General features: G+C 52.5%; 2 protein-coding genes across 2 annotated transcripts in view; both read left to right on the top strand.

The window, feature by feature from the left end:
• ATP7B (ATPase copper transporting beta) overlaps window positions 1-11482 on the top strand; it is a 79710-nt gene extending 68228 nt beyond the window's left edge. Inside the window, exons 22-23 of the mRNA XM_048499419.1 lie at window positions 8930-8939; window positions 11472-11482. Of these exons, the coding sequence (XP_048355376.1) occupies window positions 8930-8932 (3 nt within the window). The 3' untranslated portion in view covers window positions 8933-8939; window positions 11472-11482. The remainder of the gene's footprint in view (window positions 1-8929; window positions 8940-11471) is intronic.
• Window positions 4316-21247, top strand: TMEM272 (transmembrane protein 272). Its single transcript, XM_048499430.1, has 4 exons — window positions 4316-4429; window positions 5259-5318; window positions 17422-17504; window positions 20192-21247. Exons 1-4 carry the CDS (start codon window positions 4372-4374, stop codon window positions 20552-20554), a joined length of 564 nt encoding a protein of 187 aa, XP_048355387.1. The 5' UTR covers window positions 4316-4371; the 3' UTR covers window positions 20555-21247.
• Window positions 21248-26477: the final 5230 nt, after the last annotated feature.

Here is a 26477-nt window from a genome sequence, read left to right as displayed (position 1 = left end):
CCCCCCCCCACCCCCCCCCCCCCCCACCCCCCCCCCCCCCCACCCCCCCCCCCCCCCACCCCCCCCCCCCCCCACCCCCCCCCCCCCCCACCCCCCCCCCCCCCCACCCCCCCCCCCCCCCACCCCCCCCCCCCCCCACCCCCCCCCCCCCCCACCCCCCCCCCCCCCCACCCCCCCCCCCCCCCACCCCCCCCCCCCCCCACCCCCCCCCCCCCCCACCCCCCCCCCCCCCCACCCCCCCCCCCCCCCACCCCCCCCCCCCCCCACCCCCCCCCCCCCCCACCCCCCCCCCCCCCCACCCCCCCCCCCCCCCACCCCCCCCCCCCCCCACCCCCCCCCCCCCCCACCCCCCCCCCCCCCCACCCCCCCCCCCCCCCACCCCCCCCCCCCCCCACCCCCCCCCCCCCCCACCCCCCCCCCCCCCCACCCCCCCCCCCCCCCACCCCCCCCCCCCCCCACCCCCCCCCCCCCCCACCCCCCCCCCCCCCCACCCCCCCCCCCCCCCACCCCCCCCCCCCCCCACCCCCCCCCCCCCCCACCCCCCCCCCCCCCCACCCCCCCCCCCCCCCACCCCCCCCCCCCCCCACCCCCCCCCCCCCCCACCCCCCCCCCCCCCCACCCCCCCCCCCCCCCACCCCCCCCCCCCCCCACCCCCCCCCCCCCCCACCCCCCCCCCCCCCCACCCCCCCCCCCCCCCACCCCCCCCCCCCCCCACCCCCCCCCCCCCCCACCCCCCCCCCCCCCCACCCCCCCCCCCCCCCACCCCCCCCCCCCCCCACCCCCCCCCCCCCCCACCCCCCCCCCCCCCCACCCCCCCCCCCCCCCACCCCCCCCCCCCCCCACCCCCCCCCCCCCCCACCCCCCCCCCCCCCCACCCCCCCCCCCCCCCACCCCCCCCCCCCCCCACCCCCCCCCCCCCCCACCCCCCCCCCCCCCCACCCCCCCCCCCCCCCACCCCCCCCCCCCCCCACCCCCCCCCCCCCCCACCCCCCCCCCCCCCCACCCCCCCCCCCCCCCACCCCCCCCCCCCCCCACCCCCCCCCCCCCCCACCCCCCCCCCCCCCCACCCCCCCCCCCCCCCACCCCCCCCCCCCCCCACCCCCCCCCCCCCCCACCCCCCCCCCCCCCCACCCCCCCCCCCCCCCACCCCCCCCCCCCCCCACCCCCCCCCCCCCCCACCCCCCCCCCCCCCCACCCCCCCCCCCCCCCACCCCCCCCCCCCCCCACCCCCCCCCCCCCCCACCCCCCCCCCCCCCCACCCCCCCCCCCCCCCACCCCCCCCCCCCCCCACCCCCCCCCCCCCCCACCCCCCCCCCCCCCCACCCCCCCCCCCCCCCACCCCCCCCCCCCCCCACCCCCCCCCCCCCCCACCCCCCCCCCCCCCCACCCCCCCCCCCCCCCACCCCCCCCCCCCCCCACCCCCCCCCCCCCCCACCCCCCCCCCCCCCCACCCCCCCCCCCCCCCACCCCCCCCCCCCCCCACCCCCCCCCCCCCCCACCCCCCCCCCCCCCCACCCCCCCCCCCCCCCACCCCCCCCCCCCCCCACCCCCCCCCCCCCCCACCCCCCCCCCCCCCCACCCCCCCCCCCCCCCACCCCCCCCCCCCCCCACCCCCCCCCCCCCCCACCCCCCCCCCCCCCCACCCCCCCCCCCCCCCACCCCCCCCCCCCCCCACCCCCCCCCCCCCCCACCCCCCCCCCCCCCCACCCCCCCCCCCCCCCACCCCCCCCCCCCCCCACCCCCCCCCCCCCCCACCCCCCCCCCCCCCCACCCCCCCCCCCCCCCACCCCCCCCCCCCCCCACCCCCCCCCCCCCCCACCCCCCCCCCCCCCCACCCCCCCCCCCCCCCACCCCCCCCCCCCCCCACCCCCCCCCCCCCCCACCCCCCCCCCCCCCCACCCCCCCCCCCCCCCACCCCCCCCCCCCCCCACCCCCCCCCCCCCCCACCCCCCCCCCCCCCCACCCCCCCCCCCCCCCACCCCCCCCCCCCCCCACCCCCCCCCCCCCCCACCCCCCCCCCCCCCCACCCCCCCCCCCCCCCACCCCCCCCCCCCCCCACCCCCCCCCCCCCCCACCCCCCCCCCCCCCCACCCCCCCCCCCCCCCACCCCCCCCCCCCCCCACCCCCCCCCCCCCCCACCCCCCCCCCCCCCCACCCCCCCCCCCCCCCACCCCCCCCCCCCCCCACCCCCCCCCCCCCCCACCCCCCCCCCCCCCCACCCCCCCCCCCCCCCACCCCCCCCCCCCCCCACCCCCCCCCCCCCCCACCCCCCCCCCCCCCCACCCCCCCCCCCCCCCACCCCCCCCCCCCCCCACCCCCCCCCCCCCCCACCCCCCCCCCCCCCCACCCCCCCCCCCCCCCACCCCCCCCCCCCCCCACCCCCCCCCCCCCCCCCCCCCCCCCCCCCCCACCCCCCCCCCCCCCCACCCCCCCCCCCCCCCACCCCCCCCCCCCACCCCCCCCCCCCCCCCCCCCCCCCCCCCCCCCCGCCCCCCCCCCCGCCCCCCCCCCCCCCCCCCCACCCACCCCCCCCCCCACCCCCCCCCCCCCCCACCCATCCACCCCTCCCCCCCCCCCCCCACCCCTCCACCCCCCCCCCCCCCCCCCCCCCCCCCCCCCCCCCCCCCCCCCCCCCCCCCCCCCCCCCCCCCCCCCCCACCCCCCCCCCCCCCCCCCCCCCCCCCCCCCCACCCCCCCCCACCCCTTATCTGCCTGCTGGACGGGATTAGGCAGGGCGAATGGCGCTTCCCTCGAGAGATCTCAACTTTGTCCGCGTGTATCAGGATCCTTTGCACGTGAAAGGATGGGCTCGGGTGGAGCTGAGATGGCTCCCTGCCTTGGGCCAAGGAGGTTCCATGCGGTCGCAAATACAAAGAAACTTACAACTCCTATTTTCCTATCTAATACAGTTGGTGTCTACCTAGCGAACACAGAAATAAGACAATTTTAATCTTTAATTCAAACACAGTCCAGAAGTGGGACAATTTCACTTCTGGCTCCGCTATCACTCTCAAGAAAATAAATGCTTTGAAAGTGTTCTCTTGTTCGCTTCATTTTCTGCCACTTAGTGAATATGACTAGAGCTTATTTGTGTATGGCCGTAGGCCAGTGATGGCGAACCTATGGCACGGGTGCCAGAGGTGGCACTCGGAGCCCTCTCTGTGGGCACGCGCACACAGAGTTCGTCATGTGGGGGGCGGGAAATCACCCCCCCACACACACATGCCTAGGCTGGCCTGGGCCACTGAGCACGATGTGTGCGCACGTGGTGAGCAGGGAGGACTCGGCTGTCGGGCCTGGTGCCTGTGCTCCGGATGGCTGCTGCCCGAGGGGGGGGGGCACAGAGGAGGCTAGAGAGGCACAGAGTGGTGCGCGTGGGACTTGCTGGAGGCTAGAGCAGGCTGGCCCCTGCTCGAGTGGGTGGGGCGGAGGAAGAGGGAACCAACCAGTTTTTTCTAAACTAAAACCTCAGCATTCAGGTTAAATTGCCAGGTTGGCACTTTGCGATAAATATGTGGGGTTTGGGTTGCAATTTGGGCACTCGGTCTCAAAAAGGTTCGCCATCACTGCCGTAGGCCTTTACAAGATGTCATAAGCGACAGCTTAGTGAGAAAGACCTAATGAACTTCAAACGCCGCCCTGCCCTCTTAGGTTACCAGCTTCCAAAGAGCCAGCGTGGTGTCGTGGTTAAGAGCAGGTGCACACTAATCTGGGGGAACCGGGTTTGATTCCATGCTCTGCCACTTTAGCTGTAGAAGATTATCTGGTGAACTAGATTAGCTTGTGCACTCCAACACATGGCAGCTCGGTGACCTTGGGCTAGTCACAGTGCATCAGAGCTCTCTCAGCCCCACCTACTTCACAGGGTGTTTGTTGTGAGGAGGGAAGGGAAAGGAGATTGTAAGCTAAGGAGACCAGATGGTCACCTTTCTGACCCGGGACGTGCACGCGGCCGCAGAAGCGAACGGGCTTCTGGGGCTTGCTGATTGCCGTCCTGTCAAAGGGCAGCAAACGGCAAGCCCCAGAAGGCCATGCGCTCCTGCGGCCGGGCGCACAGGAAGCTGTCGCACTGCCTTGCGCCCCCAAGGCAGTGCAGCAGCCTCCCAAAAATCGGGACAATTTGTAGAACCCGCGGGACGCGGGACAAATTGTCCAAAGGCGTGACGGTCCCGCCAAAAGCAGGGCGGCTGGTCAGCCTATTGTAAGCCCCTTTGAGTCTCCTTACAGGAGAGAAAAGGGGGATATCAATACAAACTCCTCCTCCTCCTCCTTCTTCATCTTCTTCTTCGTCTTCCTCCTCCTCCTCCTCCTCCTTCCTCTTCTTCTTCTTCCAGTTGTTCTCCCCTGGGCTACAGGACCTTGTGGTTCGCGATGACAGCAGGTCTGGAGAAAGCATGTCATCAATGCATCTCAAAAATCGCCAGCAACGGTAGGTTAAGGCGTGGGGCTAACAAGGAGGCGATTGCCTGCTGGAATCTGCAGTGTGATGATAAACGCATGTTCTGTTTAGAGCATTTTGCTGGTTTAGCACCTTGAGAAAACAATAGAAATGTGTGGGCAGTACCTGCAAAGGGAGTAGAAATGTGGAATGGATGTGGGCAGCCAGGAATTTTTGCCTTGAACTGCAACAGCATTTCAGCAAATAATAGATTGTATCTAACTAGCTAGAAGGGGTCCGGGACGGGGGGGGGGGGGGGGCCAGCGTGGTGAACTGGTTAAGAGCAGGTGAACTCTAGTCTGGAGAACTGGGGTTGATTTCCCATTCCTCCACAGGAGCTGCAGAGTCTTATCTGGTGAACCAGATTTGTTTCTCTCTCCTACATTCCTTTCAGGGTGACTTTGGGCCAGTCACAGTTCTCTCGGAACTCTCTCAGCTCCACCTACCTCACAAGGTGTCTGTCGTGGGGAGAAGGAGGGAAAGGTGTTTGTAAGCTGCTTTGAGACTCCTTATCGTTGAGAAAAATGGGATATAAATCCAAACTCTTCTTCTTCTCCTTGGGCCACCAAAAAGCCTATCCTGGGGATTGTGGGACTCGCATGGACAAAAGCCATGTGGAGTGATGGTGAAGTAGGAGGGGAAGCTGGGGATTGAACCGGGACTTTCTGCATGCTAAGCAGATGCTCTGCCACTGAGCCACAGACCCTTCCTTATACATGCATCAGGTAGACTGTGCAATTGCCTCCCTATAAGAAAGAGCAGTTCAGTTAGCTTTTCAGTTGCCACGAGCCCGTGTAACGCAATGCTCCTTTTCTTCCAGCTTTCCTCATTTTTGGACTTCTGGCTTTCCTAGCATTACCACTGTCTATGGCTTTAGTAGGTAAGCTGCCTTCTTAGCAGTGAGAAGATGCAAACTGAGATCTCTCTCTCTCTCTCTCTCTCTCTCTCTCTCTCTCTCTCTCTCTCTCTCTCTCTCTCTCTCTCTCTCTGATCTTGGCAAATTTAAAAACCATGTACCCTGTTTCCCCGAATATAAGACATCTGTAAGGAATTCCATAGAAGCAGAAATAAAAGGCTTTTGGGGTGTAAAAGACCGTTTATTCAGACATCCTAGAAAGCTCACGTACACGCAGTGGCAGGAATAAGATCTCCCGCCAGAAGCACAGGTTATAACTCTGTCCATCCCATCCCCCCTCCCGGATTCCTATGGGAACGGAGGTCTCATCTCCCTCGCAGAGATAAGGTCTCCGCCGGAGAAGCCTACAGCTCCATCGCCCGGGCTGTGGGAGATGTGGAGGAGTCAAGGCCAGGCGGCTGACCTCAGCTTCATCAACACCATTGAATCCCTTTACACTCTGCCTCCCTTAAAAGACCTCTCCCCCAGGTTTGTGGAGAAAGGCGCGGTGGAAAGCAGAAATGAGGGCTACGTCAATATTTTCGGAATAAACCCATTGATTACTACCCAGAGGAATCACTCCCACCCAAGAGACTAAATATTGTAAGCGTTTGCAATTAAAGCGGTAGAGTCCAGGATGATCAATTTCGTGGCAATGCTTGTGGCCATCAATAATAGTCGGTGGGGTCTCTCCGGTAGTCGTAAGCCAGACGCATCGGAAACGGGAGCCTCCTCTTTGAGTAAACTGGAATGGAAGACAGGATGGATATTACTACTAAGAGTTAGGCAAAATCAATCCGGGCAGTGACATCATTAATTACTTTGAAGTAATCTAGAAAAGGTCCCACAAAATCTTTTGCCCTAGTTTTGAAAATTCTATGCACGTCTCTGAGATTTTTTGGTAGACAAATACACCCAGGCGCCCACACGCAGAGGGAAACTCCAACGGTGCTTTATCCGCTTGCAGCTTTTGGGAGTCTTTAGCCTGTTGTAATGCAGCCTGGACCATTTCCACCCTCGACACAGAGATAGAAATCCACTGTTGAAACTCTGGAGGGATCCAATGCTTCCGCGAGGTAGTTGCGGCAACGGCGGGAAGCGAAGCGACCGGACCACAATTTCTCGGCGGGGTCTTTTGTACTGCTATGAACCGCATTCATTATAGGCGTATTCTGCAAACGGAATTAGCTTCGCACCACCATTGTCTTGAGTGGTAGTTGGTGTAACAACGTAAATAACTGCTCCAGGGTTCTGTTCGTTCTCTCTGACTCACCGTCACTTTGAACGTGGTAGAGCGGCAACCGCCGGGGCAGCCCCTAACAACCTCCTAGAAAAGCTTTCCAGAACTTTGAAATGAATTGGGGGCCATGGTCGGAGACCACCTTATACTTGGGCGGAGTGTGTAGACGGTGAAAGCATGCTGAATGAACAGACGCAGCCTAACTTAGGAGCTGAGGGGATGGAAGCACATGTGGGATGCAAGATGGGCTTGTTTAGAAAATAAGTCCACCACCACCCACAAGACCGTGTAAGGCCATGACTTTCTGGCAAATCTGTAATAAAATCCATGGAGATGACTTCCCAGGGGCGGGAGGCCACCGGGAGAGGTTTCAACAGACCATGGGGTTTTTTTCGGAACGTTCTTGGCTTCTGCAACAAACAGAGCAACCCTTTAATATATCGTCTCAATGTCCTTCACATCGCGCGCCACTCAGAACTGACGTATGGCCAAAATGCAGAGTTTTTTAGAAAGCCAAAATGTCTAGCCGAGCAGGCATCATGACATGCCTCGAGAACCTGCTTACAGAGGGAGGGAGGCATCGTACCAACAATCCCCCCTGCCGCCAAACGCCATTCTCCAAACGCAATTGGGAGTCCACCTTCCCTCCCGCCCGGAGGCTCAGCGCCGAGCCCCACCTCCTCGAGTTCCCGTGGGAAAGGAGGGACCAGGCCTGGGAATGGGGCCGAGGAGGAGTGGATGTCTGAGATCGGGTGACAGCCAGCCCCAATTGGGAGGGGGAGAGGACAGTGCGTGGAATGTCTCGTCGAGAAGGCAGGCTCCACCCCCCCTCCCCGGGTAAAGCGAGAGCGCATCCGCCATGTTTATTGGTTTTTCCGGGGAAAAAATGGACCCGTGAAAGAGAAACGAGAAAGAAATCGGCCCAACGGTTGAAGTTGCTTCAGCGGACATCTTGAGGGGGGGTGGAGAGGGCGGCCAAGTTCTTGTGATCCGACCAAACTTGAAAGGGCTGTTTCGCCCCCTCCAGCCAGTGGCGCCAAGTGGAGAGTGCTACTTTGATGGTCGCAGTCTCACTTTATCCCCTACAGTCCAGTTGAGTTCAGCACCGGAGAATTTCTTTGATAAATAAGTTAACACGGAACCAGCCTATCATCTTTATTTCTCTGCCAACAGTGGCTGCCCAAAGCGCTTTGTCCGAGGCATCCACGTGAACCACAAACGGGAGATCTGGGTCAGGGTGCTTCTTGTGGATAGGATTCGGTAGTAAAAGCAGATTTTAAAAAAAGCTGAAGGCTGTCTGACATTCTTCAGACCAGGGAAGGGGGGCCCCGGGCTTGGCAGCCGCAGTGGATCTTTTACCCTTAGTCGCGTAAGAGGTCTGTGGAGTGGGAGGAGTCAGTTCAGCTAATTGGGGTATAAAGTCCACGCGATAGAAATTAGCAAAACCTAGAAAGATTGGAGTTCTTTTACCGGTTGGTAGGGGCAGGCCATTGGAGGACTGCATCAATCTTAGCAGGATCCATTTTTTTTAGGCCCCTCGAGCGAGATCCGGTAACCCAAATAGTCAATAGAGGTTTGGTAGAAAACAGCATTTGGAGAAGTTTGGCAAAGAGGGAGTTGTTGAGCAAACGTTTCAATACTTCCCGAACCAATGCTTCATGCTCCTCCATGGTTTTGTGAATAAATTAAAAAGCGTCATCTAAGTATACTACTACTACTCCCTTGTAACAATAAATCATGGAGAAACTTCGTTGATAAAGGGCCACTTAAAGCTCCGGGGCCCCACACTTAACCCGAATGGCATTATTAAGTATTCAAACTGTCCAAACTTTGTGTTTAACAAATGCAGTCAAGTGTTCATAGCCTTCAGCAATTCTGACCCTGTAGTAAGCTTCTCTCAGAGTCCCAACTTAGTAAAGATGCGTCCCTTTGCCCAATGCGTCTAAAAGATCCTTGATTAATGGCAAAGGGTATTTATTGGACAGGAGACTGCATTGAGTCCTCGATGAAAATCTGTGCAGAGTCGCAAGCACCCATCTTTCTTTTTACAAAACAATACAGGAGCAGCATGTGTGTGTTTGGTGGGCCATACCGTGATGAACCCGCGAAATGCCGGGTTCTTGTCTAAGAAGACCCGAAGTTCCTTCTCCTCATTGGGACTCATCGCGGTAGATTCTACCTTTGGGCAGTTGCGCCCCTGGCTGTATTACGATTTTGCAGTCAGTGTCTCTATGGGGTGGCAACCCCTGATCGCATTCTTGTTCCTAGAAATACTCTGGCTACAATCTTGGTAAGCGGGTGGAATGCCGGTAGGAATCGGGGAGCAATCGCTGATGAAGCCAGGGGTGTGTGTCAGTAGAAGCCGAGTTTTTCCCCCAATTCATGTGTTCACCGCGAGGGAGGGGTCAGTGAATCTCTAAGATCACTTTCTTTCCAAATGAATTTTGGTTCATGCAACAACAACCATGGCATGCCCAGAACTACTGGAGTGTTTGGCCACTGGCGCCAGAATAAAACTAATTTTTCTCCCAATGGTCGGGCGAAATGCGGAGGAGAACCGGTTATGCGTTTTGAACTGGGCCGGTCCCCTTCGCTCCCTTCAGGGGGACTGGTCTTACGTCCATTTGGGTGAATGGTATGGGCTTTGGCCAGAGGAACTTGGTCTAGACTCTAGCTCCTCCGCTTTCACCCAAATAGGGCGCATTAAGCAATGGGGAGCAGTTCTCCAAGAATCCACAAGGGCTGAGGCTATAATACGAGTATGCTTAGCGGGGTTGGCCAGAAACGCTTGGATTGTAATGGGAAGCTGCCTTCACTTCACCGCTGTCTGAGCCTTAAACCCATGTCCATGGGGGGGCTGAAGAAAAGAGCAAACAGCTGCTTCCCCTCCCTCTTCTAGATTGCGCCGATGAACTGCCTTAGATGAACCTGTTGGGGCGGCCAGGATTTGGCTGATGCGGGTGGCTTGGCAGATGGGGTGCGCTACGTCGAGCGGGTTGGCTTGCTGTTTTTTTCGGGCAGTTGGTGGCAGATGTACACCTGGTCCCTCCGCGAGTAAAGACCTTATTAATCCCAGTCGGCGACGGGCGCTCGGAGGTGGTCTCGGTAGAAGGCGGCTGGAAGCGGCTTAATTGGTGGTCGAGTGAAATTTAGGTTTTGGGCGTGGGGCGGCCTCCGGCACGCAGCGTGCACTCCAAACGAGACACCACCCTGGGATCCCAATTCGATCCAATCAGCAATAGTGCTGGGGATCCGAATTACAAAACCTAACCGTTCCACGCAGCTTGCCGTCCAACAGCATCCGCCAGAAGTATTCACATTTCATGCGCCTCAGGATTACACTCAGGGAGGGAGTCACCGGCAGCCGCCACCACTCGAAATTCCACCCGGGCAAATTCTGCAAACGAGCGGTTGCCTTGCTGAATAGATTTGATGGATGCGGATAGCTCGCTTTCAGCACCCGGATCTTGGAAGCGAGCCCTTAAGGCTTGGAGGAATGCGGGCACCCGTATCGCGAGAGTATCTTCTTTATCTTACGTGGTTCAAAAGAGTCACAAAACCAGTCGTGGCTGCTGCTCCCATCCAGGACTGGAGCCAATGTCCCGTATTTTTTTTAAACGCTCAGAGCCGGGCCATAAATCGTCATAGTCCTCCATGTGGGCATCGAAGTTGCAAGATGAAGTAGGGAAGTTTGGAAGCGGGTCCCATCGAAACGTGGCAGGTATTGGAGGTCTGTAATATCCCCTCTCCACGGCCCTTGGCGCCCGCAGGGGCTGCGGTTGCGCAGGTTGAGGCAGCGGTTGCGCAGGGGGGGCCGGAATCGGTGGAGGTACCAACGCCGGTGCCGCTGGCGTTCTGGTGGGAGCCGGTCCTTGGAAGGTGGCAGGACCCAGCAGCGTCGCTCCAACTTGGGTTGTCCTGTTCTGCTGCCTCTTCAGTTCCCTCTCCAAGGCAGCCAGCTCTCTCTCCTTGCGAGTCAATGCGTCCTGGTGCGCATGCAAAGCTGCTTTCTCTCGTTCCAATTTAGCCAGTTCGTCTCGTTGAACAGCTGCGAGTAAGTTCACTTTCGCGTGCGCCAAGGGCCTGAAGCAGCTGTCGCGTTGACGCTTGTGAAGTCCAGTTTGGAGTGTTCCAGGACTTTATCATGGACGGATAGATTCTCATGCGTGTATATTGCCGCTTGCAGCGCATGCTTTGGCACGGTCCAATTCGAAGTTGGACTTCTTTGGCGCTGCTGTTGCCCCGGTCTCTTTGCAGGTTTTTCACGCTCTTGCTGCAGCTGTTCTCGTTCCTTCTTCCCATAGCTGGCGTTCACGGGCCCATCGCTTCTTGGGCATCTCGAATTGACGCCCCACTTCCTCATCCCAGCTCTCTTCGATGGGGAGAGGGAATAGATCCACGACTGGGGAGTGCAGGAAAAACTTTCTCCGGACTCCTCTTCATCCTGAACGCAGGACGTCAGCGCATACCACCGGTGGCTCCATCAGGGCATCTCAGGTGCAGCCGCTGGTCCGGGATCTGGGGGGGTCCGGGATCGGAAGCATCGTACGGATACCCCTCCCAATCCCCTGGGTATAGTCCCAGTTTCACTCAATGGTCTTCGGGACGGGCCCCAGTGCTATGCCACGGGTGGGATCTTTGGGAGCATCACCAAAATACGAGTCCAGGAATCGATTCAATGGACTCCTGTGTTGCCGCATGAAAGCGTGGTCAGGCCCGTCTCCTCCCGTGATTGCAGGTTGCATCTGAGGTTTGTAATCCATAATGAAACGGGTAGATAACCCGATCCACAGGCGCTCGATCCATAGACAGCGCCCCAAACGACTCATGTAAGTCCCCATGGGCGTCTTCTCGTCCCTCGTTCCAACGGAGTAAGGGGAGACTCGTGCTGATACGAGGACGGGAAAGAAGTCACTCAAGCGAGACCCGCTCTCCCGCCGGTTCCTCTAAATCCAGAAGGGAGAGCTCGGAGCCCTCTTTGGGGGCTACCGAACCTTCCACAGGAACATTCAACCTCTCCATGCCGAGACACCAGAGGTCCACTGCACTAGGAAGATAGATGAGACGAAAGTGATTCCTGCCACAATGTAAGGAATTCCATAGAAGCAGAACAAAATAAAAAAGGCTTTTGGGGGTGTAAAAGGAGCCGGTTATTCAGACATCCTAGAAAGCTCACGTACACGCAGTGGCAGGAATAAGATCTCCCGCCAGAAGCACAGGTTATAACTCTGTCCATCCCATCCCCCCTCCCGGATTCCCATGGGAACGGAGGTCTCATCTCCCTCGCAGAGATAAGGTCTCCGCCGGAGAAGCTGGCCCATCGCCCGGGCTGTGGAATGTAGTCAAGGCCAGGCGGCTGACCCGCTCATCAACACCATTGAATCCTTTACAACATCCCCTGAAAATAAGACGTAGTAGAGGTTTTGCTGAAGTGTGAAATATAAGGCATCCCCTGAAAGTAAGAGGGAGCAAAGTTTTTGTTTGGAAGCATGCCCGACAAACAGAACACCAGAGCATGCAGCTATGGAGCGGAAAAATAAGACATCCCCTGAAAATAAGACATAGCGCATCTTTGGGAGCAAAAAGTAATATAAGACACTGTCTTATTTTCGGGGAAACACGGGTATGCATAGACTTACAGGTCACTCATTGTAGCTGCTGATGAAGGAAGGTTGCTGCCACTGTGACCTCTGTAAGCTATTGGCTATTAGACCTCTGGGTTCAGTTGATTAAAATCAGCCATCCTCCACTGAAGTGCTACGGAATGTTGACAAACATTCAAGCTGCTCAGAAATTTACAAAAAAGGTCAGATAGGGTCTTGTGTTGGTGGGATCTTTCGTATACCAAAGAAAGGAGTAAGCAGCCCTGTCAAAGGTGGATTCCGCACAGCATAATAATAACGGGTTACATTTGTTATTTTTAAATTTTTTATTCTGTTATTTTTTATTCCGTTTTTCTCCTTCACATGGGTGCCTGTTTTCTGTGAAGAAATTGAATTGAGGTCAGGGGGAAACAATCCGTTTGCTTTCAGCCCCTTTGCACGAACTTGCTAATTTTTTTTTTTACAATGCAAACAAAGCTACGCAGGCGCAAATGTCCTGTTTTTCCTGCATTCTGATTGTCTGTTCCATCACCACAGCCCCCCCCCCTCCACCTGTCCCCCCCCCCCCCGCTAAGGGAACACTTCCAATTGGTGGTGAATCGACAGCAACCCCAGGAGGCCAAGCAGGGCCCCCTCCCCGTCCCATTTCTCCAGTGTGGAAAAAAAGTGTAGGGCTTTGAAACCATGACACACTTAAACATGAAGCATGCCACCCCCCACCCCTTAATGTTGTGATGTACAAAATAATACAAATAACATGAAAAGGGGAGCAAAGCAATATGTCCTATCCACATCCAGAGGTGTGCATCTGCCTAGCGATGTGCTTTGAGCACCAAAAAAGAAAAAGGCAACGGAGCCATTGCAATCAATAGCCCTGTTTGTTGCGAATCCATTCCTGCACACATTTGGGTGAAATGGTGCTCACAGTCACTGCCATGGGGAGAAAATGTGCTTGGGGGATGTTTCTGAAATGGTGGGCTATCACACTGGTCCAGAGGAACCGCGTGGTGTAGTGGTTAAGTGCTTGCACTGCCACTCACACGGTCAGGAGTTCGAGCCCCCTGTGGGTCAGATATCCTGGCAGCCGGCTCATGGTCAACTCAGCCATCCATCCATTTCTTGGTCAGTAAATGAGTACCTAGCTCATAGCTAGGGGGTAAAGAATAGCCAGGGAAAGCAATGGCAAACTACCCCACAAAAGAGGCTTCCCTATAAAATCACTGCTTGCAGTGGTACCCCAGGGTCGAACAAGACTGAAGGGGAAACTTTACCTATCACACTGGTCAGCAGCTCAACAGAAACTAAACTGACATAAGGTGGAAGAATGAGCAGTGGGGCATGAAAAATAAGGCAGTTGGACGTCCATACCGTTTTCTTGGGAGCAGATTCAACCCAGGATTTTGGTGATTTTTAAAAAAAAAAAACGGGTTCAGGAAAATACAACAGGCCAATACCACTTGCGGGGAAGGGACCCATGCAAAGTTCTTCTCCAAACCGGGATATTTCCCTTCGTCAACCCATTATATTTGTACCGTGCAGAATCCACCAGAATCTTACATGTTGAACTGAGTGTATATGGGAGCAGCATACGGCATATGTGAATAGTGTCTTTGAACAGTACAAAAAGTGGGAATGGACACAAAGAAGCTGATGCACAAAACCCACATTTGATGTGGGTTCCTGTTTATGGTTTTATGCAGACAGGCAATATGTGCTAGGAAAAAAATATTAAGAGGTAAAGCCAGTGGTGGGATCCAAAATTTTTAGTAACAGGCTCCCATGGTGGGATTCAAACTGTGGCATAGCGTCAATGGGGATGGGTGGGGCACGACGGGGGCGTGGCCGGGCATTCAGTAGGGCATTCCTGAAGCGGGGACTGTGGCAGGGACGCTTGGCCGCTGCACCTGGGTATTCTGCAGGCGGGAAACGAATGCACGCAGGCGCAGGCTGCCACGCATGCCGGTGCACCTCCTGCTAGACTGCTTCAAGTTCTGCGCGCTACTGCTGAGAGGAGGGGCGTAACTAAGGCAAAAATCACGTGGCAAAATCACCAATTAGTAACCCCCTCTCGGCACACACACATAATTAGTAACCTACTCTCGGGAACCTGTGAGAACCTGCTGGATCCCACCTCTGGGTAAAGCACTGGAATTCTCTGCTCACAGCTTCCGATCCAGTTTAGCAACCGACCACCTCATCTCTCATTTGCCTGCAACTCAGACAAGCTCATAAGCTCAGTCTGATTAGTGTGTGACTCAGGAGTCACCTTAAAACTACTAGTGTTTGTGTTGGGGGGACATTGTCTCCTGAACACTCTCGGCATCAGAAGGTACAGCATAATTCACTTCCACCCCACACACTTTCGCTAGCAGGAAATGACTGTGTGCTTATATTACTGCCAGTTCCATGTATCTTCTGGGACTACCCTTTTCTTGGTACTTGCTTGGTGTTCTTCTGGTACTTCATACATATATAAGAATAGACACTGAGTCCTCTCTTCCTCTCTGTCACTTGCTATCTTGCTCACTTTCTTTCACACACCCAGGTTCGATCTAGGCTCATTCCCTATCTCACAGACATATATTAGCTGTTAGGGTTTCCACTCTGGTTTCAGAAATTCCTGGAGATTTTGGGTTGGAACCTGATGAGGTTTGGGGAAGGGAAGGATCTCAGTGGGGTATAATGCAATACAGTCAGAGGTGGGATCCAGCAGGTTCTCACCAGTTCCCGAGAGTGGGTTACTAATTATTTGTGTGTGCCGAGAGGGGGTTACTAATTGGGTCTGCTTTTCCGTTAGAAATTCCATTAGGTCCAAAAATCATAAAGTCCTGTTGTTTCCTATGTGGCTGGTTAGCGAAGGTAGAAAACGGGATAATTCTCCCTGTTGGGCTGTTTTAAAAACATGTTTTAGTAATATGGTAAAGTTCCTTGTTTAAGGAAAGTATCCTTCTTTTGATTTCTAGAAACAAAATTAAGTATTTGAAAGTATTAAGTATTTGACAGGCAGTCAATTAGAGGAGAAGTAGTTGTTTCTGTTGGCAGTAGACGATAGGACTTGCTATAATGAGTTTAAATTATGGACAGAAAGATACCAGCTGGAAATTAGGAACTTTTTTTTTTACAGTAAGAGTTTTTTACAGTAACAGAGAAATTATTAATGCCCTGCCCCCGGAATGTCCGGCCACGCCCCCGTCGTGTCCCGCCCAGCCCCATTGGCGTTATGCCACTGTTTGAATCCCACCATCATGGGAACCTGTTACTAAAATTTTTGGATCCCACCACTGAATACAGTCCACTTCCTGAGTAGCTATTTTAGTTAGGGAACTGCTATCTACAATCTGTAAAACAGTTGTAACTACAGGAGATCTCTAGCCACCATTTGGTGGTTGCCCTAATTGTTGTGATCTCCCTGACAGTCCCGTCAGTTTTGCTATGATTGTTACAGTAGCTGAAGGTTATACTTTCAGCATTTTGAGAAGAAAAAGTAAAAAAAAAATGATCACTCTCCCCAGAAAGATAAAGGCCAGGCCCCTTCCGCACATGCAGAATAATGCACTTTCAATCCACTTTCAGTGCACTTTGGAACTGTGTGGAATAGCCAAATCCACTTGCAAACAATTGTGCAAGTGGATTGAAAGTGCATTATTCTGCATGTGCCCGCAGTGGTGGGATTCAGCTGGTTCGCACTGGTTCGGTAGAACTGGTATCTAATTTTTTGTTGAGTTCGGCGAACCGGTTGTTAAAAGCTGCTTTCAGAGCCCAGGAGCAGCCGGGCGCCTTGCCGCCTGGCTGCTCTGAGCAGCTGAAAGCCCCGTCACACCCTCTCCCAGCGGAGGGGGAGAGAGGGGGCTTTCAGAGCCCTGGAGCAGCTGGGTGCCTTGTCGCCTGGCTGCTCTGAAGAGCTAAAAGCCCCATCGCACCCTCTCCCAGGGGAGGGGGAGTGAGGGGGTTTGCAGAGCAGTGGTGGCAAGTCCCTTTTGCCCCCTCCACCCCTGCAAGGCGGTGGGCGTGTGGTGGGAGGGTGTGCAGCGGCGGGGGTGGGTGTTGAACCGGTTGCTAAATTATTAGAATCCCGCCACTGGGCTCCAATGTCTCTCTAACGTAAACTGCACAGATCCCTTAAGGGCTCAGAGGTGACTTGGTAGTCCCTGTATTGATAGTATCAGAGGGCCTTTCCCCATTTACCTTCTGCTGCGCGCTACTCGGGCCAAGTTGCACGGGGTCCCGCAGCACTCCCCACTACAGGGGCGGCGATAACGCAGCTGCCCCGACACTGCCGCTGTCGCGCCCCCTCAGCGCGTGTCATTCCTGGCGCTGGAGAAAACGGCATCGTGGGGAAGCCCGGGCGCGCGCCAGAAATGACGCGCGCAGTGAGTAGCGCGCAGCAACGGTGGTAGAAGGAAAAGTGGGGAAAGGCCCAGAGATAAATGTAAGCGGAGGCACAAGGTAAGACATCATTTGAAGCCCAGTATTACTTTGTTTTGTCAGGGAATTTTGAAGCATTTTGGACTTTTGGCAGAAACACGGGTAGAAATGATAGTTTCAGCCCCTATGCTACACATTAATAAAATAACCAGTGCCGGTGATATAAAAGGGTTGTGATTGTTGCTATTGGTGTTAGAGGACTAGGAGACCTCCTGGCACAGTGAAGGAGCAAAGATGAGTCTTGAAAGTGTAATTCTTGAGTATAGCACAGCTGGCTGTGTGTAGTTTGTAACTGTATATGAAGCTAGGTTGGATTACATGAGTCCTGGTAAAACTGGGTTACATATAATGACAATTTAGTCCTGCACGGACAACATATTATTAGAAATTTCCCACTTTGGTCAAATGCTGTTGAAACAAAGTCCATGGAACTGCTTGGATTAATTAGGGTTCTGAGTTCTAGTGGTGAATCCACAGTCTTGTTAACATGGTCTTGTTAACTGTGCTGTCCCTGCCTCTTTGCCTATGGGATTTGCAGGTAAGATTTCCAGTGCCACCTGATAGGCTTTTTGTTCTGTTGTGCAACACAACCACAACCACAGTTTTTTTCAAAAAAAATTAAGTTTTCCCTCCTCCTTTCATTCCCACTTCAAAAGAAGTTTCACCAGCTAATTATCTGAATACAGTCCTTTAAAGTAGTGTTTCCAGATCCATCCTATATTAACAGGTTTTGTTTGTTTTATATTGTTGGGACTGTGACATTTGTATACTTTAAACACTACCTAACAAGCTTCTCTTTCTGTATCTCTGTGTTCCACAGGAATGAAGTTTTTAGATGACTGTCCGGTCCAACCACTAATTCCCTTATATCTGCTTGTGGCTGGCGTGATTGGTAGTCTGAAGGTACTGCTGTTCCTCTGACCAGGTTTTCTGTGAGAAGCTGTAGGTGTGATTAAGAATGCTCAGAGTAAACCTTGAAAGTTTAATCTGAGGCCGTGGTGGTGAACCTATGGCACTCCAGATGTTCATGGACTACAATTCCCATCAGCCCCTGCCAGCATGGCCAATGCTGGCAGGGGCTAATGGTAATTGTAGTCCATGTACATCTGGAGCGCCATAGGTTCGCCACTACTGAGCTAAGGCAACGAAAGCTTCCTCTCAGGAGAATAATTGGTGGCTGAATGCAAGCTGGGCTCCTATATGAAGTAGAGGAAGAGATCTATCTAATCTAATCATTCACATTTTATCTGGCCTGACTTCCAAGAATCTCAGGGTAGCAGAAGTGGATCTCCTCCATTTCATCCTCACAATCTCCCTGTGAGGGAGACCATCCTGTGGGGAACTTTCTGTCATAATTAGGGGGAAATCACCACATTTTGGACTCTGGAAGTTTATCTTCCAACATATCGGGCTGTCTGTTTCTTCAACTTCATTCATAACGAAGGTTACTAATTCTCTTTTTCTGGTTGGGCTGATGTGCTTTCAAATTTAATTTTAATTTTAGCTGCTATATGAAAGATATAAATCTATACTTTGTTTATCTGGTTGTTTACTTATTTGCTGTCATGAGCCAGCCCTTGGGTACTTACCAGGACACAGAGGACTCTGAGGCAGAATCTGAGGACACAGTGCAGCCAGAGTTGGCTGCTTATAAGGAAGACCAGGCAGCAGAGCCAACTCCCAGCCCTTCCCTGCCTGATGACATACAAGTGGGAGGACCCTACAGATCCTGCTAGGGAACCCAGTGATGAGCCAGTTGTGCATAGGAGGCAGAAGCAGAGGCTGCTGCTGCTGCAGAAGCAAAGAAGTGCTAGTTTGGCAGCAAGGTATAGGAGATTAGAAATCTTCACATCTGATGAGGATTAACTCCTTGCAGAATCCCAGCCTCTTGAACAAGGCTCTCTATATAAGCCTTGCTGTGAGCTTGCTTCTGGATGCAACAAGTGTGTTACCTGTTGCAGCTGTGTGCCTGGTTCTTCATTAATTCCCATCCTGCTCGTCGGTACTCCCGTGCCTTGACCTATTGGATTGTGACCTGACTATGCCTTGCCTGCCACCTCCCTTGACCCATTGGATTGTGGACCTGACCACGCTTGTGCTTGCAGCCCATTTGGCCCTGCGGAGTCAGACTCGGTCACGCCTCTGCCTGCTGGCAGTACATTTGCTATATTTATACCCTACCTTTCTTCCCAGCAGCAACGCAGAACATATTATACCATTCCCCTCTCCTCCATTTTTATCCTCGCAACAATCCTGTGAGGTAGGTTAGGGTGAGAGGGTGTGACTTGCCCAAGGTTAACTAGATAGTTTTCATGGCAGAGTAGGAATTTGAACCTGGGACTCCCAAATCCTAGCCAGACACTTGAACCACTAAACCAGGAGTCTTCAAACTATGGCCCTCCAGATGTTCATGGACTACAATTCCCATCAACCCCTGCCAGCATGGCTAAGTGGTATGGCTCATGGGAATTGTAGTCTATGAACATCTGGAGGGCCATAGTTTGAAGACTCCTGCACTAAACCATGCCTCTAATAATGCCCCTAAGAGGGGAGGCTTTCCTTGCTTGGACAATCAGTGAATAATACAGAGAACATTAATCTGTTTAATTCCTAGACATCTGGTAAATGTTAAATTAATGACTCCTGCACAACTGGGGTAACATTTCACTGACTCAGTCATGTGGGCGGGGACTGGTTTGCACAGGAACAGGGAGGAACAGGGAGAAAGAATTGCATAAATGGGCTTGCCTGCGAGGTATTTCATTTATTACCCCAACCAGATGAGAATGGTTTGTGGAAATACATCTGCTGTGCAGCTAGGGTAATGCTAGAACAGTGGTGGCGGTTCTTTTTGCATCTAGGAGTGTTATGGATGAGTTTCATCAGCCCCTGCCAGCATGGTCAATTGGCCATGCTGGCAGGGGCTGATGGGAGTTGTAGTCCATAACATCTGGAGTGCCAAAGGTTCACCACCACTGTGCTAGAAGAACCCTAGAAGATCTAGAACCCTAGAACCAGGGGGCATTCATTGAAAATGCTGGGGGGAAGAATTAGGACTAATAAAAGGAAACACTTCTTCACGCAACGTGTGATTGGTGTTTGGAATATGCTGCCACAGGAGGGGGTGATGGCCACTAACCTGGATAGCTTTAAAAGGAGCTTGGACAGATTTATGGAGGAGAAGTCGATTTATGGCTCCCAATCTTGATCCTCTTTGATCTGAGATTGCAAATGCCTTAACAGACCAGGTGATCGGGAGCAACAGCCGCAGAAGGCCATTGCTTTCACATCTTGCATGTGAGCTCCCAAAGGCACCTGGTGAGCCACTGTGAGTAGCAGAGAGCTGGACTAGATGGACTGTGGTCTGATCCAGCTGGCTTGTTCTTATGTTCTTATGTTCTTATCATGCTGTAGGGCAGAGGGTCAGGTACTTTCTATCCATATAATTTGCTTATACTGCCCCAGCTCACGCCTCGTTTTCTCCTTGCCATGCTGAAATGAGACACAATTAAAATACAGTCTGCCAGTCGGTAAGCAAAAGGTAGACCTGTAATTTGCTAACCCTGTCATCTCTCTTCTCTAACGTACAGATAGCTCTTCTGCTCTTTGACTCTACCCGGATGAGGCAGCTCCTTTCAAAATCGGTCGTGATTGACGACGATGACGACGATGAATATCCATGGAGGCAGAATGCGCACAAATATTACATCCACCTGACACTCAGCGTCTTTCTCTTCCTTTGGTTCATCCTGGGGAACTACTGGGTGTTTTCCACCTACCTGCCTAATTTCATCCCACCCTTCCATCACCCACAAGATTACTGTGATAAAACCCTGTACATTTTTGCGGTGGCGGTCCTTCTCCTCAGTCACACGGTGCTGGTTTTGCTGATCCTCTGCAGCTGCTGCATCTATTGCTTTTCCAAGCAACGCTACGCCGCAGACGAGGATTAAACTTGTTAAAAAGGTGGGGCAGGATAACGACAGGCAACCACCAGTTATTCATGGTGCATGCACAGAGTTTATTATTAGCAAATGCCACTGTAGGAATTACAAGCGTTATTTCGTGGTGATGGGAGGAGGGCAGGGAATGTGAACGAATGTTGCTAGGCAGAATTAAAGGTCTCTGCTCCAGGCACATGCCACGCTGCCTCAGCTTCCCCAGTGCATGCATTCAGAAATAGGGCATAAGTACTACCACTCACCCCTTTTCAAATGTCTTCTCAAACATACCTGTTAATTTCCCTGTCTGGAATGGTAAAAAGTGAAGCAGAGAAAAACAAGAGTCAATTCACCTTATCCTAGTAAAGGCCTGTGATATGAAAAAGAGCTGTGAAATACAAATGTTGTGATGCAAAAAATCCAGGTGTGATTTTACATCCGGCATCTGAGCCTTTTTACTCTGAAATTTGCATGGACAGTATTTTCAGGACTTTGGACTTGGGCTCTTGAACGCCACATGTCATTTGCTTAAATCTTCTTTTGTAGAACGGATGTGAGGGCCCTGCTCTTTTCCCAGTCTGCAGAAATGACGGCTTTTTAAGTCTGATTCAGATGAAAGCAGCCTTAAAATATTGATTTTGTTGCTTTTCTCCTATGAATTATGCAACATCATTACGTGCTCCTTTCACAAAGAAAACAAAAACATTTGCAAAGGATTTTATGATTTATATAGTACTTTTAAGTATACAAAATGCTTCCGTGTCTTGTTTGAGGTGGGTCATGAGCGTTGCTTGCAGTTTACAGATGGGGAGCTCAAGTGAGTTGCCTCACCCAGAACCAACTTTTGCTGGGGTTTTATACATGATGATGATGGCCTTTATTGGCATTCCAAAATACAATAAATACAATAAAACAATAAATACAATAAAACAATAAAACAATTGTCCATAAAAGACAGATAGATACAGCAGCCATTCAGAGTCTTATCAATAGTTTAGTCCAAATGGACTAATCAAAAGTGCCATTCCTATACACCTCTCCACAGACCTGACTGAAAACCCACCAACAGAGCCCAGGCATCTTGTTTGAGGTGGGCCATGAGCGTTGCTTGCAGTTTACAGATGGGGAGCTCAAGTGAGTTGCCTCACCCAGAACCAACTTTTGCTGGGGTTTTAACGGGATTTCTAGGCGGAAGCTCAATGGCGGCATGCTGAACTACATCACTGGCTAATTTTTCTCCTGATTCCCAGGTGTTATTTCCCACCAAAAAGCCTTTTGTATGAAGCTGTACTCAAAGATTTGTCATTCGCAGTGGATGCTGAAAGGCAGAGAATAGATAGGGAACTGGAGCCTTTGTTCACACCCTACAATGGCATTGCTCATTGGAAAGACTGTTGGAATAGATGAAGGGGGCTTCCTACTTATCTGTGGCAAGCATGAGGCACCTCGCCTTTCATCTACAGGTGTAGCCGTGCTTCCCACTGATCCTTCTATTGACACCAACTAATTCTGCTTGGGAGGAAAAGAAATATTCTTTTGGCACAATAAAGACTGAACCGATTTGCTGAAGCAGAATGGTATCTGGTCCACTTGACACGCTGGCCTTTGTGGGTGTTGAGCAGCATTGTCTCAATAGCCGTTCTGAATGACTAAGATTGCTTTGTAGAGGTTTACATTAAAGGAATATGGAAGAATAATACATTTCAGTGGCTCTTCTCTGTAGGATGTTGCCTCTGTAGGATGTTGCCTTCATTGCTTTCACATCCTGCATGTGAGCTCCCCAAGGCACCTGGTGGGCCACTGCGAGTAGCAGAGAGCTGGACTAGATGGACTCTGGTCTGATCCAGCTGGCTAGTTCTTATGTTCTTATGTTCTTATGCCTGAATAAATGGATGCAAAGAGAGGGCACCATCCCTCCTCTCCTATGGCTGGGGAACCTATTCCCAGAGGCAGGAAGCAGCATTTGCCAAATGGACATCATTATGATTGGCAATTGGGACTTTTGCATACAGATAGTCTTTTAATAAAAGCGAAGGGTGACTTGATAATGGAAGCAATTATTGAAAGGAATTAAGATATAACTTCCCGCCCTTCCACAGTGCTTGTAATTGGGAGTCCAACGAATGTCTATGCATATGTTACGTTGTGCAGTGTTGGGTATATGTTTCTCATTCGCAGCACGCTAGCCAGACAAAAATGTGCTTTTGAAGGTAAACTGTAATATATATGATGTACATTTGTCTATTTTGTAAGTTTCTATTTTATTGAAAATAAAGTTTAGGAACAGGACAAAACATATTGCATTGTCGACGGCTTTCACAGCCAGGCTCAACTGGTTGTTGTGGGCTTTCTGGGCTGTGTGGCCGTGGTCTGGTAGATCTTGTTCCTAACATTTCACCTGCATCTGTGGCTGGCATCTTCAGAGGTGTATCACAGAGAGATCTACCAGACCGTGGCCACACAGACCAGAAAGCCCAGAAAAACATATTGCCTTCCATGTTAAAAGTGGCAGAATATCTTTATCATTAGCAACGTTTCTAGAGAAAAATTAGAAAGGACGCAAGAACTTTGGAAGATGATCCCTGCAATAAGTCATTTTACCAGCATTAAAATGGGAGTGCATCTGATTTCTCGCTTGGTATCTGATTCTGGTACTTCGTGCTTGTAAAGTGTTATGTTCTAATGGAAACAATTTGATAGGCAAGACAGAGGTGGAGAGATCGTTTTGTAGTCTCCGTTGGTGAAACAGACATGTTCAAACATCTCTGACAGGTCAAAAACTAATGATTGCTCGTAAATTGCTGTCGCTCTGCCCCCAAAAAATGCCAAAGAAGACCAATAGTTTTATAGAATCATAAGTGTTTATGTGATTAGAACCCATGTCATCAGATCAGTGCCATGAAGCAGGATACAGGATACGTGAGGGGAAAGGGATGTGAACAGTGGTCAAAAGGCTATGAACAGCAAACTTTACAAAGATCCATTGACTTCTTTTTCCTCAGTTCACATCTTTAGCTGGGTGGAGATCTAACTGGGAGTCCTTCATAAGGGGAAGATTACCAGGGAGAGGCACTGAGGCACTGGTTGGCGTGAATTCTGTCATGAATTTTCCCCATATAATTTTTCCATGAGGCGATGGGGAAGGAAGGAGATGAGAATGTTAGGTGATAACATTTCTGTGCAAAAACACAATGCAAGATAGCCACAGTGACCTGGACCAACAGCTGGAATCCTTGAGAACAATAGGCTTGGTTGTAAACAAGAGGCTTAGTAGATCAGACAGCTTCCTAAACCAGTGTTAAACGGCTTACCACAGACTAATACATTCAGTTAGCAGCACTGACAGCTGATGTACTTATCGTATAGACTTCTATGTTTATATTATTCTGTTGACTGAGGCACTGGCCCACAAAATCTCACACACAGGTCAGTCTTCATAGTACCACAAGACAACTTCTCGTCTTGTGAAATCGGTGGGAGCCTCAACAACATGGCTCAATATGAACTTTGTCATATGTAAACACAGTTGGAAACCAGTGAGGTAATAGTTCAAGTTGCTGACAGAACGATGCTGCAGTGCTGTGAGGAATTGCAAGGCTATTTGAAAATACACTCCTAGGAGTTGTTTATTGAAAAGACTCCCCTGAGGTTCATTTTTGAGTTAGCAGGCAAAAGATTACCCCCTTACAGGTTAAAGTCCCACCACAGCATTTAGTGGCCGCTTACTTCTTTTTGAGCCTGAATAGGATTGCAGGTGTCTGTTTTTCCCTCACGCATTTGCTGACACCAGCAACTACCACTGATGAAGAAGCAGAGATCTCAACAAAGATCATTTTGGGGGTCAGGCAGAGGGGCATGGTGAAGAAATTTTCTTCACATTTTTCCACTGTCACAGCTAAGCATGGTGTAACCTCTGTCTGTGGGGCAGAACTTGGAATGAGTTTGCAACAACAAATTTTAAAAGCAAAATGGTTTACTTAACATATAACATCAAACATCAACATTTAACATCACACTTCAAGGTCCTGTTCAGGTTGCATTTTCAAGTCCTTATATTTACAGTCTACCGAAACTGCCAAGTCCAATTCTTCTTTGCAAGTGGGTTGGCTCCTGAAGACTCCAAGGGCTTGATGAACAGGATTCAACATGATGAAGGTTTCCAGGAGAACTCTCACCCATTACAACAACAAAAAAAACCCCTGAAACAATAAACTCCAACATTTACAACATAGCAAAAACAAACAACTACCTTCCCAGTAGTTCCCAACACCATTGCAGTTACCTTAACAAGGTGTTAAGGGCTTATACAAATCAAGGTCCGAGTCTGGTAGCCTTGTCTCCTCCAAACTACATGAGATCTGCTGCAGCCTCTTGCTGCTTTGAGTCTCCACCCCTTACTGGGTCAACCCATTCTGAGCATGGGGGTTACAATGGCAGTGGAGGAAGAGTGATCCTCCACTTACTGAACACCGTCTTGTGAAGCCACAGCCTCTGGGACCCATGCTAGGAGAGGTGAAGGTAGAAATAGTGCTCGCCGGTTAGAGTGTAAACATTTCTTGCCACTCGCAATTGGCTCTTAGCAGGGCAGGTGCTGCCACCATGCTGTTGTTCAGAAGAGTGGAACATGTCTACATTGCATGTACAAAAATAAAGAGTGAAAAGGAAGGGAGCCCTTCCTTTCCATGATATATGAACAGCAGTTCTGGTGGTACAACAGAAGCAGTCTTGGGACACCTTAAGGTGAATGCACTTATTTTGGCAGCTGTGTGTGCGTCTGATGACAAACCTTCAGCCAATGGGTGTGAAGTGCATCCCTCACATTCTAACCATCACCCATATCCCTTTCCAAGACCTGGGAGAAGTGGGCCAGATCCTCCATGTTAGACTCAGCGTGCTGAGTTCAGTATGGATGATAGCCCCCCCCCCCACTTCCCTTCCCTGTTTTCATAGGACTTGGGAAATAAGGAGGAGGGGGAAAACAGCCTGATCCTCCATGTGCGCTTGAGCTAGCTGAGACCCGCATGGAGAATCGGGGTCCCTTCCCTGTATCCAAAGCTGCGCAGGGTTTGGGAAAGAAGGGAAACAGCCCTATCCTGCCTGCCCTCTCCCCCCATCCCCCTGCATCTAGAGTCCATTTTTATTTCATTTTAGAATGGGCTTTACTGCTAGTATATAAACAATGCACTCTGAAGAAGGCGGGTTCAGCCCTAGAGAGAAAGATGACCCTGAGCCTTATTTGCTGTGAAGTAAACTCCACTGATTGAATGCATCTTACACCCAGGTCAGTGAAAAACAGATTCATTCTCACCGGATCCATTACTATCATTGGATATTTTATAGACAACATTATTTTCCTTGTAGATCCACAACGCAAGCTTCGTGAAGAACAAAGGGAAGAACTGTGTTGGACTCAAAAAGAATTTTGCAGTGAGCAGGGTGATTGATAAGTAGGGCAGTTTCTATGGAGACCACGGGAAGGACTGTCAGCGTCTCAAACATCTAGAAGTGCAGGACATACATTATCGACAGGAAGAAATGGAGCTCTTCAAATACCTTACAAACAAAATGATATTGAATTTGTCCAATTAAAAAAGCAATATTTTCACCTCCTGAATTCTTTATACCCGCTAATAGATGCTCCTGATGCATATTGATTTTTAAAAAGGGACAGTTTTATTAAAGTCAGCCTGCTCTCAAAGGAAAAAATAGCTACACAGAAATAAAATATTGATGAAAATTATTTCAGGCAATCTATGATGAGATCTTGCGAAGAGGGGGGAAAGAGCTCCTGGGGGGCTTCCTCAAAATAAAATCTATTTTGAGGAAAATGTAAGACCCGCCGCCCATTTGTTGCATGAGCGGACTATGAGATCCTGGAAATAGGCTTAGGAAGTGAAGTTTGTTTGCTTTTCCTTTTTCCACAACAGACAAAGCA

The sequence above is a fragment of the Sphaerodactylus townsendi genome, linkage group LG01 (genome assembly GCF_021028975.2).
Source record: "Sphaerodactylus townsendi isolate TG3544 linkage group LG01, MPM_Stown_v2.3, whole genome shotgun sequence".
Classification (NCBI taxonomy): Eukaryota; Metazoa; Chordata; class Lepidosauria; order Squamata; family Sphaerodactylidae; genus Sphaerodactylus; species Sphaerodactylus townsendi.
The sequence above is the reverse complement of the archived record's forward strand: the minus strand, read 5'-3'. Positions and strand labels throughout refer to the sequence as shown.